This window comes from Cottoperca gobio, chromosome 24, assembly GCF_900634415.1.
Source record: "Cottoperca gobio chromosome 24, fCotGob3.1, whole genome shotgun sequence".
Classification (NCBI taxonomy): domain Eukaryota; kingdom Metazoa; phylum Chordata; class Actinopteri; order Perciformes; family Bovichtidae; genus Cottoperca; species Cottoperca gobio.
Window position 1 is genome coordinate 21529628 of NC_041378.1, and position 16300 is coordinate 21545927.

The following is a 16300-nucleotide window of genomic DNA, read 5'->3' on the forward strand; positions in this document are numbered from 1 at the left end:
TCTTTTTTAGTTTGCAGTGTTTTCACTGAGTGTTAAATCTACTCTAAATGAAACTCAACAGTTACACAGATGCTTCACATTACGAGCCTTCTAGGGGCTCACAGGGTGCAGTTCTTCTCTACTGGTTAGCATTTAATGTGATCTGCACAAATAATTGCGTTTTGTTTATTGGAGCTTAACCCCAATACAGCAAAATAGAAATGCTTGGAATTGATAACCGATCAATTATCCTTATGTGTGATGTCTCACAAACATTCTCATGTAGCGAGTCCTCATCGTATGCCTCATCAACGTGTGTGAACTCTTTGCTGTTTATTGCATTATTACTACTTGAGAGCAGCTGAATATGAGCAGGACCCCAGACTGTGGCTTTCCCTTGAGTTGTTACTCAACTTCCAATGACCATCAGATGTCAACATTCGTCTCCACATCCCATAAAATGCTCAAGGGGTTTAAATGAACTTTACAAACATACTTCCAAGGAGAAAATGAAACTTCAGCTCATACTTATCATCCTTGAAATCGAAGTTAAAATGTGTTATTGAGATTCATAAACAAGTTATGGTTAGCTGCCTTTTTCTTTTTTTTCCTTTTTTTTTAACCCTTCACTCACAATAAAGAAAAAAGCAGAGGCTGTAAATTGCTCTTGCTTTGTTCCTCACTGCGGTCCGGTGCATTGATTGATGTATTGTCCTGTGTTCCAGGGACGTGATGAGCTTGGGGATCACGCTGGTTGGCCATCAGAAAAAGATCATGAGCAGCATACAGACTATGAGAGCCCAGATGCTGCATCTCCACGGCACGGGTGTCCAAGTGTGACGAACTGGCTGCATCATGCAGGGTGAAAACAAAAACAGAACTTATCTGGAGCAGTGCCTGGGACGTAACCGGGATAATCGTCAAAGTAAACGAACAGCTGTTATGTCTGACTCTTCCGGCTGTGTCGGGAGTGAAATCATTCCTTTGTTCCTCAGTGAAGGGTTGTGGTCCGCCTCTTCAAAGGGCACTAAAGGGAGGAAACGGACAGAAAACAGCAACAAAAAAGAAACTACCTGAACGAGATGACTTCCTTTTACTTTACTTTTTTCACTTTTGAAGCGCTTATGAACCCAACCACATATCAAATGGCGCATTGGAAAGGAGTTTGACGCTTCTGTTTCTTTAACTTAAGAATGATTTAAGTGCACATGATGGCTATGGATTTCCTTTAAAAGAACAAAAAAACTACTTGTCTACTTGCGGTGGTTTCATTTATTTTATGTTTTTATTTGTTCATTTTCTTTCTGTTCGCCAGAGTGACATGTTGTGGCCATGCAGCAGTTTGCTCTCTTCTATTTGGATTTGACAACAGGGTAAACTCTCTTTTATCCAAATGCAGAGGGAACTTTTTAGGTGCAAATCCAAAGGTGTATTTTGTGCTGACACGTGCTGGACTGTTTGCAGAGACTCGTGTTTCCTTCATGTGCTGTGCAAGTGAAAATGGTATCTTCATATGTTTGTTTGTAGCCTACAGCTGTGGGTTTTTGACATGGTTTCAACCTTTTAATTTCGTTTATTATGGAATTTTCTGAAGAGTGCAACACTGAGGATTCTTCGAATCAAAAGACTTTTATATCAGAGTAGCACTATCTTTTGTCTTAGTGTTCACTACAGGAAACCCAAAACAGTTACTTGGTTATTAAGTAGAATGTTGCAGCACTGTTGAAATATTTTATTGAAATTTAAGCCACTGCAAATAGTTTTGCCATCATTTTGCCTAAAATGTTGCACACAGTGTTTGTTTTGGTGCATTGTTGAGCTGCAAGTACAATTTTTAAGGGTGGCTCCAAGAACGTTGTAGACGTAATACTGCCTTAAAATGTGTTAGATTAAGTATTGCCACTATTTTAGGCACTTCAATGGCAATGCTTTCTGCATTCATTTAAAGGGTGAACATTCGCCCTATATTTTAGTTGTTCTTGTAGTGTGATGTCTTTTTATCTGGAACTTGAAGTGGTGCACGGGCACGTTTTAATTACATGTGTGAAACAGTCAGCGAAGAAGAGAAGGACTAAACAGAGCAATAATTACCAGGTAGAAATGGTCCTTACTTGAGATTTTTAAGGTGCTAGGTTGTATCGCAAGTGTGTGCTGTGCTGAGACAAACCCTTTGGAAAGATTCAGTCACCAACGGAAAGGAGAGGAATGCACCTCTTTAACCTAAAGACGGTTTGAAAAGTGCTCCGAAAACATCCGTGCCAAGTCATCAAATGAAATAATCATGTTGTATTTTGCCACTATGATATGCTAAACGTGTGATGGACATCTCACGTGGCATGGAAATGTGGAATTGTGTGGCTGCAGAGGTGAAAGAGGCACTATTCAAAACACGAGATGCCAATTAGCCATGCTGACATCATCTTCGGACACCAACGCACTGTCCAGGAATCAAAGAGCCCCTTCAGGGTTTGGGTCTGAAAATTAGGACCAAACGATGGAGCTGGAGACGCAGATTGTGCTGTTAAATCCCCCCGTCCCAGCTCTGCAGGCAGCCATGCAGCTCCCTTATTTATTCATGTGTCTCCAGCGCTCATCCCTCACAGGCGTAGATGTGATGGAACATGCATTAAAGTGTCTCTTAAGATTGCTCCTCTTTTCTTCCATACGGCTTTGTATGGAGAACAGAGAGGGGGCTTTACAGAAGATGTGCTAAAAGCCAATCAACCTATTCGATGCCATCTGTCTCCACTTCAAATGCAAAAATGGAGAAAGTTAGCATGTTGAGTATGTTTTAGTGCAGAATTTGTTGATAGGAAAAAGCAGTTATTCAACTGCCATGTAAAGAGGAGTGGTGTTTGTAGACCATTACAACCATCATCTTCTACTGCTACTGTAAGCATAGACAAATCATAACCACATCACGAATCATCAACCTTGTTGTCACTGACAAACAGTAAAACTCCTACTAGCTTTCTTTATTATCTCCATTGTCTCTTAAACTGCATACACATTGATAGCATCTGAAAACACATGGTTTCTCTCCGCTGTGGCCCCGTATCCAGACTCATCTGGTGTGGAGCCTTTAGAAAAGCGTCTCCAGGGCAGAGGAATGTGAAAGGCAAGGGAAAGAAGGAAGACGTAAGCCTACCTAGACACGATTGAGTAAACTCTGTTCCCTATCAAAGGGTAGCTATAATCTTAAAAGTGATGTGGACAGCAGACATGCCTGGCTGCAAAGACACGTTCATGTACGTTTGTCTGCACATACTGGCTTTTTAGGCCGGATGCAGACGGTCCCTCCAGAGCTCACAGACCTCTGGAATCCAGAAAGCATCATTTGTGCATCAGCCTCTCTGTTATCACGCAACACAGGTGTTCTCATTAATCTTGTTTATTTTGCCTGACAATTTTGCCATCATGGAAAAATTGATTTAGGATGTAACTAAGGATTATTTTCATTATCAATTACTCTGCCAATCATTCTCCCACTTAATCCACACATTCACATTCAAGTCGGAACCTGTGCATTGTTGCCTAACAATTCATTTAAAGGGTTAGTGAGTGAAACATTTTCAGTTGATTTGTTCATCAACTAATTATTTTAGCTTTAGATTTCATTGGCTCAGTTGCATATTGATTAGTTGCAATGAAAACACTATTTTATACGTTTTAATTGTCTGACAGCAGAAAAGTAAATGATGAGTACTGTGGAGTTTGGCTTTATTAAAACGTGATAACTGATGACAGTTGGGCCTCAGCGGACTAACCAGGCTCTGTCTGTGCCACTGTGGGCTGGGACATGCAGGTGTGTTGTTCACCGATAGAAAGAAAACAACATGTGTTCCTGCTGTCGAGCTGCCGAGATCTTAATGAAAATGACCTGAACAAATCTAGGATGCACGTTCAGAAGGATCCAGTTTAGTGTGGATGTCTGCTTTGATCCATGTGGGACTCACCTTTGTGAGAGGACACCAGGAATTAGCCCTGCCCAGCTCTGAGCCCATGTGTCACACACCCTCCCTTTATCCATACAGCAGAGCTCAGCAATTGGGCCTTGGCCAGACCTTTGAATTGAATACCAGCATAAAGTCATTCAGTCAGCACAAAACTCCTTAGTTCACAGGCAGCACTCTCTCTCACCCCCACTCCCTGCTCTGATTTTAAAACCGGGCCCGGGAGGCCCCTCAGTCTCCCCAGGGTAGAATCTGTCCCCTTGTTCCTGTGCTGGGGAAACAGCAGTTTGAGCCAAATTGAGATTAAGGCCAGGATACAATCGATTCAACATCCACATCACCTGTAACCTTCACGTCACGTCTGTTTCAGCTTGTTCCATCCACAGTTGAAACTTCAGGTTTTGCTCAACTCTGGACAAGAAAAGTTTTGTTGCGGCTCTATTTCAGCAGAAATACAAAAATAATACAACATCTAAAAAGGCAAAACACAGAAACCTGCAGGATGTACAGCGGGTGGGCTGGAATCAGGAATAACAGATTATTTTTCAAATCTAGTGGTTCAGTAGTTGGAAATTAGTTTCACCGCTTTTGCGAGGTGGTGGATAATTCCAAAGAGTGCAGCACTGTTGATTGTGTCAGAGAGAGTCAAGATGTGAGGGAATCTTTGTATATGTTCTAATTGTAAAACTTGTACATTTTATTTATATTGTTTTTTACACATATTACTCAGTAGAGAGCTCTGAATACATTGAAAATGCACTATATTTTTCTATCTGATGAATTATTGTCACCCACAAGATTTCAGTTGTAGATAATTTTTCATTTAGGACCAAAGACAGTTGATAGGATTTCCATCTTAACTTTGACTTTTGATTTTGCGTTTTAGTTTGTTGTACAGTAATACAAATTGTCCGTTTATTATTTATTTTTCTGTGATGAAAGTATTGAGAATATTCACTGGTCAAAAGTATTTTCCCCAACAGCAGAACTGTAAGATCATTTAATTAGACACGTTCTTGTTACTTAGACAATTCTTTTTGCTTTGTAACCTTTGTAATAGACTGTACATATATTTTTGGAAATATAATACAATCTCTATAGAAGTTTTTGGTGTCCTTTTTCATTTTATCAGCTATGTTTTGGATGAATTGAGTTCAGATGTCCATGTGAGTTTTGGTCATATTTAGGTAACTATATTGTTTATTTGTAGTCAATGATTTGTCCATAAAAAGGACATGTTAGTCTTAAGGTAAACACTTGACATATTAGTCTTTCTTTAGTCTTGAATACATGTTGACAAAAACGTTGTGAAAATGTTAGTCAAGCTTTAGTACATGAGCATTTTAATCAGACTTCAAATCCACCTGACTGTTTTCATTCTGAATAATTAGACGTATGATTTAAGTAAGTGTACCATTTTTAGGCTTCCCTTATAAAGTATTTATATTTACAATGTAACCCATTACTTTATAAATCTGTTCTAAGCCAATAATAGTAACACATGTGGGGTTGTCACAGCCCTGTTGTGGATAACAAGAGTGTTTTCTGGACTTTTCAGTTCAAGCTCAAAATGTATCTACAACTGTTTTTGTCTCTGAGCCCAAATCTTCAAAACTGCCACCTATTCTTAATTTGCTGAGTCATGACCAATGCTTTTTTAGAGTGAACTGCATACATCAACTCATTAACTCATTTGAAAAACACAACTCATATGTTGTCAGACCAATTGAAAGAGAAAACATGACAATTAACTATGACATCATGATGGAGATTTGTCATTTGAATACTACAATATATCACATCACCTGCTTCATAAGTATAGACTGTATACGCTATTATTACTTGTCCATACAGTTAAGTCTACTTTTGTATTTGCAAGATATATTTAGATATTGTGGCTGGCAAGAGCTTCCAATTCTGAAGAACCCAGAGGTCAAAGGTGATATTTAGCTTAAAATCAACATAACGACTCAAGAATGAACATCAGGTGAAACATTGTTCATGGAGAACACAACACCACTAGGAATATTGTGGAGCACAACGTGAAATACAATCATAAAATGTTGGAACAAAAATATAATGTAACTTATGTTCATCAGTCTGTTGCCACAGTGCATGATGGGAGGCTTTGCTACACACCTACCTCATATAAGTGCATTCATCCGAGCGCTGATCACGGTTATGACTCTCCAACGTGAACAAATCCACCCTGATGGAAGAGAGATAACCAGATGATCAGCCTGATAAAGGAAGCCATGTTTGAAGAGCAGGTTGTGATCGATCCCTTTACTGGTGTTTGTCATTATGTGGCAACAACACAGTATTATGTTGATAGTTAACTAATTCACTTGTTCATAGCACTTTTCACAGAGGAACGTTCACAACCTGGCAACCCAAAGGGTGTTCCTATTAATGCTTTATAAATGATCTATTAACCATTAAGTCTTGATCCCCAGCCTGATAATTATATTATTCTATTATTACAGTCAGTAGTTAGAACTTATTAAACCTTTTTAAAAGATGCCTTATTAGAAAGTGGTACCAATTTATGGATAGGGAATACTCTCAGGAATATATTTTCTAAATTCAGAAAAACACCGCTGAACTAACACCATTGAAGTCCTCAGAACAACCAAACCTAAAGACAATGAAAACCACAACGTGGGAGATTGTTTGGAAACATTAAAAAGCAGATGTCGACTGTGGTTTTCACCACAAACTGTATTTTGTGTATTTATCTGTTTTTGTTATTTTGAAAAATAGTATTAATCCTTACTATATCAAACTATGTACAATGCATTTGGTGAACCTTTCAAATTCTGTTTCAGAGTTACAATGCAATGAACGTTCCTGCTGCTGGTTCTACATTACGCCCCTGATTGACAGTTGGCAGCCGTAATGTGCCAAAACGCCTGGCAATGTGCCAACACAGGCAGCTGAGAGCAAGACTGCGAGCTATCAGACATGTACACAAAGCAGCATTTAAAATCTTCAATTCATGTACTTAACAAATGTTTTATGAGGAAGAAAATGTATTCAACACATTTGTTAGACCTCGAAGAGTCACACAAAGCATACAGAAGGGATTGTTAAGATAGTGGTTACAGGTCCGTGACAGAACGTGCTCTACATTCTCCTGCCTGAAAGTCCGACACACTACAAACCTACACCACGTCGAGCTCCACTCCCTTCTGTCTGCCTTACTACATGAAGGCCACACTATTTCCTGCATTAGCACTGAACATTGACACTGCACTTAAATGGTGAGGTGCACAATCATCCGCGATGGACACAATTACCAGCGATACTGGGCTGGCTAACGGGAAGATGACACAGGCATGTATGGATCATGGATCAACATGAATTATGTCTCCTATTTATGTGTCAACAAAAATATAAACATTTCAGTTACAGTTTTTGTTTCATGAAGTGTATTTCCTCTTGTCTATGTCACAGAAAGAAAAGTTCACACATCTGTTTCTATTCTATTGTTATGAACACCAATCATGATGCAATGTGTTCTATATTATTTATCTTGTGTGTGTGTGTGTGTGTGTGTGTGTGTGTGTGTGTGTGTGTGTGTGTGTGTGTGTGTGTGTGTGTGTGTGTGTGTGTGTGTGTGTGCGTGCTTGTAAGACCATGTGGAAATGCTTGCAAGCCTGTTTGCACATGCATACATGATAAGACAGGCAGAACTGTCCAAACAGTCCTGTTTTGTACTTTAATCTCCCAAAAGATCCGGCTATTTGAAGGAGCTTGAATGGATCTCTCCTGATCATATCTTTCAGCAGTTTTAATATTTGTTTTAGTAAGTCCAGTAGTTGCTCAACATGCTGTCTCCAATTCTGCTCAATTCTGTCTGAGTTTGGTTTTCACATGAATTTGGATTCCTTCCACGTATTTCTCTGTGGCTACTCCTCACTTCCCATGAACTTAACCTGCACAGTCTGACCCTGTTTAAAGGGTTAGATCATCTGCAAACAAAGTCCATTTAAAAAACTAAAAAGTAGTTAAAAGTACTTTTATTCTGTGACCAAATATGACTCACTTAAGAAGCACTGTGCCTTCTGTTTAATTGTTACTGTCAAGAACACCTCAGGATTAGAGAAATGACATTTAAAATGATGCACAGCAACATCTCTTTCCAGGCACACGTTCCCTGAGCGTTGGATCATCAACAGAACGGACTTTAAACAGTTTTCAAAGGGGATTATTTATTTCGTAAAAAGCACTTGAATAAAAACCTTTCTTAGAACTAAGCATCTAGCACACAGAAAAATACAAGTATTGTTCAATTCAATGACACTGAGCAGTCTCCATTTGATGATGAAGATCATGTGATACAGTGAAAAGTTCCAGAAAGACACCACTGCAGAAGAAGGCGTCACAACAAGAGCAGACAATTACTGTAAAGCAGCTCCAGTAAGTCTTCAAATGATAGAACATGTTGAAAACGTGATGGAAATATTGCATTTATGTGTATTTGATGTATTAATGTTAGAAACAGATCTGAAGTCCTCATCTGTCACCAGTGACAGGGAGTTTCTGGCTTTCTATTAACGTAAAAACCTTTTAGCTCTATTTGAACTGTAAACACTCGGATTGTCTTATGCGCTTATTGCACAAACTCATAACAACAGCTGGATGGGAACACACCTGATGTTCACCTGAGGGAGAAGTCACATCATAATGCATTCCATGAGAAGGCTTACTAAATTGTGTTGGGTGTTCTAAGAGAACTTGTTCAAACACATAATCAGAGACAAAAGCCTATTATTCCTGCGTTACATGTTATCTCAGAGGTTTGAACACCTGCACATCTTGGCATTGTGTTGTGAGAAAGTCGTGCGTAACTATGTTGATCATAAATATTGTACCAATATTCTGAGCGAGTACAATACAAAGAGGATTCTGTATTGTGTTCATCTCTCCAGCTCTTCTTTTCACAGCGTCTGCTCTGAACTGTTCTACTTGGAAGTGTTGGCCCTTCCCTTATTGCTTCAGGTTAAACATGTCATAACATGCAACTCACCTGCATTAAGAGAAATGCTCACTATAAGTGTCACTGCGTGTGTATCAAGTACTGGCAACCCACTGGCATACAATAACAGCAACATCTTCTATTTGTAGAAATTAATCCATTATCCTAATTGATTGACTAATCCTTTTATAATGACATGCTTATGTAAGATTAAGATCACAGCATGTTTAATATCCATTCTTTAGGATGTCATCCTTACATGTGGTAGTATAGTATTGTATGTCCTGATAACCAAAGATGCACCGTCCCGCCATTCTTCAGTAGGAGATTTCAGAAATTTTCCCATACGCATTTTAATAACTCACAGATACATTTTTAAGCACTTGATCAAGCCTGACCGATACATCAGCTGATATATTAACTGATATTAAGCCAGCTGCGTTGGATTTCACCACCGCAACTAGAGACGTATCATTACGTGATCAGGCCGCATCATGCTTTCATTTTATTCCCAACAGTAACTGAGCATTACTGAACATAAAGGTATTCAGTGTGCTTGCTGTATATACGATGTGTTATTCACGATGACAGAGAGCAGGACTCACACTGAGCAGTCGACATGTCTTCCTTCATGTGTTTCTCAAAAGGAAAACTGATCTTTGGTCATCGGTGTCAAACTCCGACGCTCCATGTATCCCTCGAGCATCAGACTTCAGACTTGCAGGGCTGCCTCTAGTGGCCCGAGTAATTATGACAGGACTAAAAGGAGGAAGTCAGGTGACCAAACATAAAGAGCAACAAAGTACATAAAGGGAAAAAGGTTTGGGTGGATGGAAGCAAACAGGACTTTCACCTCGTGTGAAGACAATTTATTGTGTGTGAAACTGATTTATTTAAACTTAATTTAGGTCACATACGTAATACTGACTTACGTAGTTATGTAACAAGCATACTTATTTTAACACCAACCACGATACCACGACGGTAACTTAACATATGTTACATGATAAAAGAAGTCTCTCCGACTACCCTGCACGTTGAAAAACCCCATAATACAGAAGTATACATTAAGCTTTGGTTTATTGCAGATACATATTACAACTGTTTACAATACGATCATTTGCTTATCACCACCCTGTGACATATACACATATTGGATCACAGTTCTCCCAAACACTGAGGTACTGCCACAGAAAGAGTGGAACCTGGCAGACTGCCAGAGGAAGATAACAGGGAAAGAAATCATTTGTATTTGGCGATTTTGCAATAATCCTGAGCCCTGCTTCACCATTATTACAGTATCTGACATTTTGCATCTAATATAGAAGTCAGACGGGGATATGGAGATGAATGGTTTTAAAATGTGTAAATTGATTATGAGGAACGTTCAGGCCTGACTAATGGTTTACCTGTTGGACTCCACAGGGAAAACAGATTATGACCGATTTAGTAAACACAGGCTTTGCTTTTCACAGTTCAGGTCTGTCCGTTAGGGAAATATAATGTGGTATTTACAGATGCAACAAAGACTTTCCACGCCTAATCTGTTGCTTTCGTCTTGAAGACAAATAGATGTGATTTCTGCCAAAGGTTTAGCCATTGACTTGCCTGTAGGAAGATAATTCTCATTATTTTTGAAAGTTTCGAATTCCAAAGTGTGGTAATCAGACCAGGTTGTAATCAATCATTTATGTTTTTTGCATGTTTTAACTGATGGAAACATAGCGCCCTCGTTTCTGGACAATAACGCGCACGTACATTGAAGACGGATTGCAAGGCCGTGTGTGAACCTAACAGATGCACACCGTACGACAACACACTTATAGTCCAAGTTGCACCGCCACATTTCAAATGAGTGCAGAGGTGGTGGTGAGAACAAGTAAAAACAAAAGAGTAATGAACAAGGTGAGCATTACGCCCAGCCAAAACACCACCATACACACCAGTAGTTGAATTTAATGAAGTACTACACGTACTGCAGTTATGTACTTACAATTTTGAAATCCATGCACTTTACTCGAGTACTTTTATTTCCTCAATTCAGAAAACACCCTCATAATGTATGATAATCTCACCTGTTCCAATACAAGTACAGAGCTAAAACAACAACACGTGCGTCACTATCATAGCACATTTTAACTTCACTGTATTTACTACAATCTGAAATGCCACAGTCCATCAACTCACCATCGCATCTGTTCAAATCCACTGTGTGCAGTATTGAAGGTGATGAGGGGCTTTTTGATTCGGCAAACAGCAGAATTGTGCCTTGATTTTCCCTTTGTTGTGTGTAGTCCTGAATAAAAAGCTACTCAGGCTCTGTGTCACATGTCAACAAAATAATCAGAAAAACAAACATCGTCTTGCAGCTTAATCTCTCTCGTTTCATCATTAGGAGGGTAAACATCATATTTTCAGCACAAAGTACTCGCATTCCTCTGAAGTCGCTCTTAATAGGCAAATCAGGATAAACAATTGTGACAGAAGTCATTCAGAACCCTGAGTGGCAGTCAGGAGCACATCTGAACGCCACCTTTTCATTTTAAGAAAGAAGTATAAGTAATAAGCAGTGGTGTTACAACGTCAGACACAATCTTCTGACAGGAGATCACCTTTCTGTTCTTGCTCATAGTTTCTATGAATTCCTTCAATCAATATCACAATTCAAGATGAAGTCATGCTTTTGCATTTGTATATTCTCTGAAAACCTTAACTGTAAAAGGCGTAATGACGGTAATCATAGTATTTGGCACATAGTCGTGTGCTCCATCAAAGCTCGACCAGAGGAGATTTAAATGTCTGTCTTATCAATTTAATTATCATCAGGAGATGGAAGTAAATAATAAATAAGATAATACAACATGCAGCCAGAAAATGGAGTTAAATAGAATTTCCAATTCCTTCCAATTAGGTGCTCAATACAATGGAGGTGAATAATGGGGCAGCATTATAAATAGTTTTTGATGCATTTTGATTTATAATTACAGTGCTTATCTGCATATGAGTATTTTGTGTGTGTAAAGTTAATTGTATTGTAGTTGTTTGTTATATTAATATAATTTCCTTTGTTTGTGTCCTTATTACAGACCACAGCCTGGATGAATTAACATAACTGTGAAAGAGTGTTTCCATGTTCTTTAATCGGGATGAATATCCAAATGTTGAGGTAACTCTGAGCAGCTGAGCCCCTGGAGACCCCATCCCCTTCTAATCCCGACTGTCCACAGGGAAGTCCATTCACCTCCATTGTGTTGGGGTGGAGGAAGAGTGATATCAGGGACTGATATATCTCAACCCTGAGACCGTTCTTTTAGAATCTTGAACAAGCCGAGAAAATATCCTGAACTATCAGTGAAGGGAGGCCAGGCAGTAATACCAGCAAGACCCTCCTGTTATTATTCAGGGTGTATTTTACATCATCCGTTCCTAAAGCACTAAAAGACAAAACTATCGGTCAACAAAGCAGCGCTGCTGGATAGTCCAATATTACAAATTCTAACCCCGTTAGAAAACAAGAATGCCAAATCAGAGAATTATTTAAAAGCCTTGATTACATTAAATCACCTTTTATTAGGTCCACTGAGAATCTTTGCCTTTCACAATATCTGCATGTGGTATAATGGTATGGCTATGGTTGAGGAAGGTTAACAGGGTTATGCTTGATAAAGATGGGAATTAATTGCAGGACTGTAACAGGATGCAAACTCCTGTTTCATGCATGAACGCCACATCCTTACTCCCCACCTCACCACATGAAGGAATCATTAATGTGGCTGTAACTCACAGGGATACTGAACTGAAATTATTGCTCGTGCTTTAGCTCGATGCCATCTTGATTAAGTTGCCACCGGCTCCCACAACTCATTAAAAACAAAATCAAAATGCTTAATTTCATGAGGATTATATCAAAACGACCTAAGCATACACACCTGGACCTAATACATTCTCAAAACGTTCTTGAAATAATTAAATGATGTCTCACTAAAATGAGAATGCAAGGTCAGTTCTTGTTCGAGATCAAATATCACATCATTCAAGACATAGCAGACTAGGAAGGTAATGAAACGGGTGTTAAATAGTTCATATCTATCCGTCTATCCATCTATCTTAAATAGACCAACATAACTTCTCTTAGGGGGAAACTTGCCCAAAGTAGATATATATTCACAAAGACTAGCATGGATAAGTACGCCACGAGTTGATTGCAATCATTGGTTCCTGGTAAATCAAAGGATAATGTGTTTCTAATGCAAATCTGACCACTTTACCTTGAAGAACAATACGTTCACCATTCTGCTTTTCCTACTGAAACTGAATTTCATCTTGACTAAGTGTTGCAGCTACAGTTCGATTCATCAGTCCCAGGAAGCTTTGGGCAGAGTGAGAGTGGCCGGGCTGCCTTGGATTCATTGGGCGAGCCTGTGGCACCTTCCTGCAGTAAGTATTTAAGGAGAAAGTAAAATACGGCTCCCCCCGCTATGTACCGCAATCCCTAAGGAAGATGATCAGTTTCACAGGCTGGCAAATGCCTCTGTGGGAAAGGCAGATGGATTTGTCAGATACAATGGTTTCTTCAAAGACACAGTGGAGCAGAATGAGTGATGGGGCTGCTGTCATTAGCTTACTGCTCGCTGAGAGTCGCTCAGCTCTCATTCAAATTCAGGAGAGGCTCATTAAAAAGAAAACACCACATTAACTAATGCACTACATGTAAATCTTATTACAGCATATAGATGTAATGATAATGATGACCAGAGCCACTAAATAAATAAGTGATATGTTTTCATTCTGTTATGCTTTAGTTACATGCACAGCATCCTGTTTGTGTTTGGATGTTTTAATATACTGAGACGGGTTCTTTTATGTTCTTTTTGAAGTTATTATTGACATGTCTCAGAATAATAGTGTAAAATAGATGATTTAAGATACAATAAAATAAGATTAACGTCCCATCTCAGTGTAGTTGACGTGTCATGGCAGCAATTGGAGCAGATTAAGATTAGAATTGTTTTTATTACAAAGAGTTACGGGACATTTATACAGAATACCATAATAACTGCAAAGTGTATTTAAACACAAATAAAGTAAGTACATAAGGAATATGCAACACATAATTATATTCAACAAATGCACTCTGTTAATGAATAATGTGTCTCGTGGCCAAGACTGAATCACCAACCAGGACATGTGGGCAACTGCCCCAGAACCATTAGAACCCCAGGACAATGGTGTCATCTGGTGAAAATGTGTTTTGGAATGTGCAGCAAAAGCACAATATCAACAAACATGGTTATATTTGATTAACCTATCCTGACCTCTGACCTCCCTGAGTCAGACTCTAGTTGTATGACCTTCGTTACTTCAGTTTGATGTTGATATGTGGCTCATTTAATCAAATTGCCACCCAGCAAATCTGGGGCCTGGTGCCATCTCATGATATGAATACTGTGCACATTGTACAGAGTGGGAGACGTGCAGGGTTAGAAGGGGCCTGACACTAACATCACATCATCTTTAACGTGCCACTCACTGGATCCTTTCATAGGCAACCAAACAGAGCAGCGTCTGCACTTTTTAAATCTGGGTTGAGTGATTAAAATGATTGCAGTCATGATAAACGGTAGCTTGGCTGTTTAGAAGAAGACCAATCAGTGGTCTGCAGTGTTTTAACTCCACCTTCTAGTATCAGCTCAGCTCGGTTTGTACCAAAGAAAGTAAGGTAGGTGGTATCCATCACTTTTACCGATGGAAAACCAAAACAGAGCAAGTGGAGTTGAGGAGAGCTGTGTTGTACCATGCAGTGGAAATTCAGCATTATTGTACTTGTACTGTAGCAGCAAAAAGAATATGAAAGATTTGATTTGTCTGATTCCTATTTGAAATGATATATTATTTATTATCAATAGGTTGGAATAAATAGCCATCTTCAGCGACTGCTGCCATCTCTGCCACAGTAGCTGGCAGAAGAGCTCTGTTGATGGTCGGACTGAGTGGATTTTGTAATACCACGGAGTGATTTTTCCGAAAAGTTCAACAGATTCACTTGGGTAGCAATAATGCAGTGACATTTGGAAAAGTTGAATAGTTTATGTACAATTTTCACTCTAATTACAAGTGCTGTGTTTTTGGATTCAAACTTAAAGTGGACTGAAGGAGTTTTGTAAACAGCCTCTTCCTCCGCAGCAGTTAGGTCTCTCTGGAACAGACAGAAAGTCACATTTTCAAGTTCAGAGAATTAACATCTAAAAATGTTAACAATTCTGACCTAGTGCAGTAATGTATTGGTATTGATAAACAATCCTAAGAACCTCTTAACATCTTAAACCCTCCCTTTTTGTGTGGCTGACATTGAAGAGCAGCTTCACAAAGGAGTGGGTTCGGGTCGGACACTGCATCCTGACTGTCAGAGGGATCCTCAGCTTTAATGTGTGGCAGACATGTTGAAAGGGTCAGTCAAGCTGGAAGAAACAAACTACATTTACTTTCAATTCTGTTACAAGTCCGACATTTTTGTTTTTGTGTACATTTATATGTATTTAATACAATTTGTACTTGTACTTAAGTATTTTTCTTCTCAAGTATTGTGCTTTGTTACATTTTAAGTCACAACCCTTTGTAAAAACAAAAGAAAAAGTCCTGATAAACTGTGAGAATGAACAAAAGAAAGGAGATAAATGAGCAGCAGCAGCAGAGAAGAAGTTGCTGATGTGTCTGCGGCTGCAGGACGGCAGAGCTGGGAAAATGTTCTAGTTATTTGTATTTCTGCTTGTCTATGAGATTCCCCCGATCTGAAACACAATTCACACACAATAATAAAGCATTCTGTACATAACATGTACGCATATAGATAATGTCCAGATCAATCATATTACACATTATACAACCACATGACTGTTCCACACTTCATGTGATGACACCTGAGCTGCTTCTGTTTGCTGCTGAAAACCCAGAGATGCGGCTGAAAGCTCTTAAATGTTCGTAAGTAGTCCTTGATTTAAGATATTACGCCACACATACTGCTCTGAAGGTCAACAATGAACTTCCATGCTCAAGGCTCAAGGCACTTGGAAGGCCTGATCCCCTGCTTTGACCTGAATGTGATTAAATATTTAATGCAGGAGTCAAAAGTCCAGGATGATTCATGCAACACTGACTTCAAATGTTATCTGGATGTATGTCTTGTGTATTTCCCCTTTTCTTACATTTTTTTAGTTTTTGTTGCATAGCAATTTGAATAAGTGGTTCATCAAGAGTTCATTGCTTTTGTACTGTATGTGTGTGTGATCGTACTGCATGTGAGATTCTCCCTGAAGGCAACACTGTATACAGCATCTTGATAGCAGAGCCGTAAGTGAACAAACCCGTCCAATCAACACTGATCAGTAGC

General features: G+C 39.1%; 1 protein-coding gene across 1 annotated transcript in view; it reads left to right on the forward strand.

Moving 5' to 3' along the window:
* epha7 (eph receptor A7) overlaps positions 1–5038 on the forward strand; it is a 72947-nt gene extending 67909 nt beyond the window's left edge. Inside the window, 1 exon segment of the mRNA XM_029462666.1 lies at positions 705–5038. Coding sequence (XP_029318526.1) covers positions 705–819 — 115 coding nt within the window. The 3' untranslated portion in view covers positions 820–5038.
* Positions 5039–16300: the final 11262 nt, after the last annotated feature.